This window comes from Cucurbita maxima, unplaced genomic scaffold (genome assembly GCF_002738345.1).
Source record: "Cucurbita maxima cultivar Rimu unplaced genomic scaffold, Cmax_1.0 Cma_Scf00018, whole genome shotgun sequence".
NCBI lineage: Eukaryota > Viridiplantae > Streptophyta > Magnoliopsida > Cucurbitales > Cucurbitaceae > Cucurbita > Cucurbita maxima.
In genome coordinates this window covers 1055175-1059766 of record NW_019272034.1, presented here as the reverse complement: position 1 = coordinate 1059766, position 4592 = coordinate 1055175, and the positions used below count along the sequence as shown (strand labels likewise).

The window sequence follows — 4592 nt, the reverse complement described above, 5'->3', positions numbered from 1 at the left end:
TTTTTTTTTTTTTTTTTTTTTTTTTTTTTTTTTTTTTTTTTTTTTTTTTTTTTTTTTTTTTTTTTTTTTTTTTTTTTTTTTTTTTTTTTTTTTTTTCTGTCATCTTATTGCTTTATACTGATCCAGAACCTTTTCAATTGAGTTTAGGTGATATTTATTTATTTATTGTTTTTTTTTTTTATGCGCATGCACTAGGAAGAGATTTCTACGCCCAACGGACATTGCTCTCCTTGGGGTTTTCCTTTCGAGCTTCACCTCAAGGTTTTTAAAATGAGTCTGCTAGGAAAAAATTTTCACATTCATATAAAGAATGTTTCGTTCGCCTCCCGATGTAGAATCTCACAATCCACCCGTTCGGGGTCAACATCTTCACGTCCTTGTTGGCACTTGTTTCCTTCTCCAATCGATGTGAGACCCCCCAATCCACCCGCTTTGAGACCTAGTGTCCTTACAGGCACACTGCCTCATATCCACCCCTTTCGGGGCTTAGTCTCCTCACTGGTACATTGCCTGGTGTCTCACTCTGATACCATTTGTGACAATTCAAACCCATGGTGTCTCACTCTGATACCATTTGTGACAATTCAAACCCACCAAGAGTAGATATTGTCTTTTTTGGGCTTTTTTCGAGCTTTTTCGTTTTTAGAATACCTCTACAAAGAGAGAGAGAGATTTCTACACCTGTCTAAATAATATAATTCTTCCATTCCTCTGAGATGAGATTTCTGTCTCTCTTAATCAATACTGACTCTATTCTAGCAAAATGCATCCCACGCCACACAAACACCCGGTATGGTAACTTGTCTCTTTTATCTGCTGCAGCCTTTGCTTCATCTTTTTTATACAGATCCTGGGAATGGTCCATGGAAGCGTAAAGCCGATGCCGCTTTTCAGCACTGCAAGGTATGTAAAATATAACTTCAATTTTAGTTATACGAAACGGAGTATTAAATTTTCAACTTTTTTCGCTTGCATTGTTATCATAGTTTTTTATCCTTCAAAAGTCACTTCTTATTGAACCTTGACTGGATACCTTATAAGTGTACTGCTACTGGACATTGTAGACCATCAAGTCATTTTTCGATGAAACACTTGTAGCAATTCCAGATTATATATTGGATGCTCCTGTAGCAGAATCTCCACCTGGACGTGAAGATCTTTTTGTCAATACACTTAGTTTGATGCCCCCTCCATATGAAGATACAGAGCAAAAGGTATTATTGGAGGCTTAATTTTGTATCATTGTTTAAGCCATGTATAACAGCCTAACATTTGAATACAATTTTCACTTATTCTTTGCAAATTCATTGATGAGGTAATCAAAGAAGTTGCCCTTGTAAACTGGTCATTCATCTTGCTTATAAGCTTTTCTTGTCTCACTACTCGTTGCCATTTTGTTTTCCAACCATCAAGAGTCTCAAGGTGTTTGATTCCTGAGGATATCTATGCAACGTGGTAAGAATCTGCTGGTCCAAAACTAGGGATGATAATGGTCCAGTCCTTTTGGCCGGAATCTTCAAATTCAAAGTTCAAACCCTAGAACGACAAATCGTTCGACAGAAGACACCTATAATATCTCCGATTCAGATCGCCTAAAACCTACTAACAAAAATCGCCATCGACGTCCTAAATTTCGAATCAAAATTACTTCCGATTCCAAATCTCAAAGAATGCATTAAGAAAATTTCCATTTCAGAAATGATTTCGAATGATCGGTGAGAGTCCCTCAGTAGGCCTAGCATCTACCTGGAAATTCATGGAGAAACTGGTTCCTCGACCTCTGCGATAAGCATCGGGAGCGCCAGTGATGGAAGAAGCCTCCACACTCCATACTCCATACTTGTTCAGATTACTAAACTTTTCGTCATCGGGACTCAGTTAGCGATGCCTCAGCTTGACCGGAGGCGGCGGGGGAGGGAAGGAAGGAAGAGGTATCTGGAACTAGAAGATTACTCCCTTGCTATTTTAGGGCTCCGAGATGTTTTGTTGGGCTTGTTTTGGCCCATGAACGAACTAATTCGGCCCATCAATAAATGATTGGACACAAAGTTGTGAATACGCTATGCACGCCCGCAGACAATCCTTCCCTTCTTTTTTCATATTTATTAAATATACAGTACAAGGAGAGAAAAGGATAATGTTCATCAATAGCATGACAATTAATTATTAAATTGCTGAGACCCACGTGACCACCCACATGCCCTCCGTTCATTGATTGCATGTTTCCACAGAGACGCGTGTCCACACTCAATCCTTTTCTCCCTCTAGGAAATCCGACACGTCGCACCATTGAGAACCGACATCCCCTGTAACTTTCATCTAGACCCTTTATTTATGTTTTTTGTTTGGCATTTAGGCAAAATTATAAAAGGCCAAGAATCGATTGAAAAGGGAATTTTGTGTTTGTTTCCCGGGAAAACGAAAAATGGGTGTGGCCGATGAACCGATTCTCTCGCGCTTGGAGCGCCTCGATAATATGGTGAGTTGGGCTTGCTTTCTTGTTTGTTTCTCGGGAAAATGACCAAGAAAATGGCCAAGAAAATGGCCGTCCCCTTTTTTTCTTTTTTAATTTTACGTAATTATAATTTATCTTTAAATTTATTTATTTATTTATTGATTTTTTTTTTTTTTGTGGGTGAAATAGCTGAGGCGGTTGGAGGAAATTAGAGGGTGCGGGAAGTCGCCAAAGAGCTCGTGTGCATCCACTCCATCAAGTGGGACCCTCACGAGCGATTACCTAACGTCGTCCGTTGATCTTTCCCCAAAAACTCTGGAGAAGCACTGCCGTCCGATCAACCATGTTGTCAAAGTCACTGAACTCCGAGGAAGCCTCGTGGAGAGGATGGACAATATCGAGGATAGAGTCCTTAAGGTACTATATATATATATATATATATATATATATATTTTTTTTTTTTTTAAACAAAAATTAGTGTTCTATTAATTATTTTTTTCATTGAAATTTTCAGCTTTGTTTGCAAACAGAGGGAGAGATAGAAAAGGAAAAAGAGATGATAATGGTCGAAAAGGATAAGAAGCCTAAGAAAAGCTTTAAACAACTTGTTCAATTGTGCATGACTGGGCAGGGAATACATCGTCACCCATCTTGATCTTGATCATAGTATTGTAACCTTCGTTTGATAACGATTATGTTTCGAGCTCGAGATAGCTCACGAGCTAGTTCTAGTTTTGTTGAATATGTACATTAAATTTGGATGGTTTTTGAATATGTAAGCATGTTTGTGACAAAATTTTCGTTTTTATGGGTCTCTTCCAATGAAACATTGACGCCCCATATCTACCGCTAGCAAATATTGTCTTTTTTGAACTTTCCTTTTCAAGATTCCCTCAAGTCTAAAGTTTCTACACTCTTATAAATGGCAGTTTGTTTTCCTCCACAACCAATATGGTATATCACATACATACATTCGTCTCTTGGACTCTCGTCATCTTGGTAAATTCGTGAGGCATCGGCTTGTAGGGTTAACTTAGGTTTGATTTGTGCTCTTTTTTCCCTCCAAAATGGGGAGGATTTTGGGAAATAGGATGAGAAGTGGGATTTCCCGGGTAGCTAATGAACTTAAATTTGGGGATGGAGGGTAATTTCCCCTTTTTTGGGTCCTAAAAAAAGGGGTCTTAAGAGGATGCACCGACCGAACATGTACACGTGAAACAGGATCGTCCCTATAGTTGGAGGGATGGGTCCCTTTTATTGGACGATCATTGTGCTGCTGGGACAATGATTGAGGACACTTACCCCTTCCTTTAGGGTCCCCTTTGGGGTCGGTGGGCCCTTAGTTTGGTTATGTTCAATAAATGGGAGCAAGGGATTTAGGGAGGGTATCCCACATGAAAACTCTAGGATATTTTCTTGGATGATTTGGTGGTGGTAGTAATTTTTTTCCCCCCACCCCCACGAGTCGGGTTCGTCGGGAAAGAGCGGAGAAGGAAGGAGAGTGCTTTGACTTATCTAAAGAACTGTGTAAACCACGTCAAACTGAGTGTGAATTGGTAGATGACAGGAAGATAGATCGAACCGAACCCAAACGAAAGAAATTGAATCAACTTTTTTTGTCGAGGTGCATGGAAATAGTCGGGTCAGATTTCATTCTCCTCATTCTCGTATCCGTATTTTAAAACATAATTAGAATGAAAATATACCATTTTTTAAGGGAACGTAAGTTAGTTAAATTTTGTTGTTAAGTTGTCGGTTGATACATTTGATCGTAGTGTGAAATTGATTTTAAATTTTTTATAAGATAATGTTTCTCAATTTTTATATTGAAATGAGGTCAATAATATATATATAAAAAATTTAAATTATTAGATAAAAATATTGAATTATGATTAATTTAATATTATAAAAAAAATATCCCAATAATTTTATTATCGACGATATATAATTAAGCATGTAAGTGGGTTATATAAAAATTATTATTATTATTATATTTTTATTTGAACCACTCCTTTGTGAGTTGTCCTTATTCCATAATTAATATTCTGTACACAAAAAAAAAAAAAAAAAAAAAAAAAAAAAAAAAAAAAAAAAAAAAAAAAAAAAAAAAAAAAAAAAAAAAAAAAAAAAAAAAAAA

General features: G+C 37.0%; 3 protein-coding genes across 10 annotated transcripts in view; 2 read left to right on the top strand and 1 right to left on the bottom strand.

Annotated features, from left to right (window-relative positions):
* Positions 1-1379, top strand: part of LOC111493074 (tRNA-dihydrouridine(20/20a) synthase-like) — a 5950-nt gene extending 4571 nt beyond the window's left edge. For 4 of the 8 annotated variants that reach the window (XM_023142678.1, XM_023142676.1, XM_023142677.1 and 1 more), the window contains 2 exons: positions 823-903; positions 1065-1379. In XM_023142678.1, coding sequence (XP_022998446.1) covers positions 823-903; positions 1065-1232 — 249 coding nt within the window. In that variant the 3' untranslated portion in view covers positions 1233-1379. The remainder of the gene's footprint in view (positions 1-822; positions 904-1064) is intronic. The other 4 variants (XM_023142672.1, XM_023142670.1, XM_023142673.1 and 1 more) reach the window with 1 other exon arrangement.
* The window catches only part of LOC111493118 (DNA-directed RNA polymerases II, IV and V subunit 11), a 15255-nt gene that overhangs the window by 8812 nt on the left and 1851 nt on the right, over positions 1-4592 (bottom strand). The window lies entirely within an intron of this gene.
* On the top strand, positions 2341-3277 carry LOC111493115. Its single transcript, XM_023142733.1, has 3 exons — positions 2341-2479; positions 2645-2872; positions 2970-3277. The coding sequence occupies exons 1-3, from the start codon at positions 2426-2428 to the stop codon at positions 3108-3110; spliced, it is 423 nt and encodes a 140-aa protein (XP_022998501.1). The 5' UTR covers positions 2341-2425; the 3' UTR covers positions 3111-3277.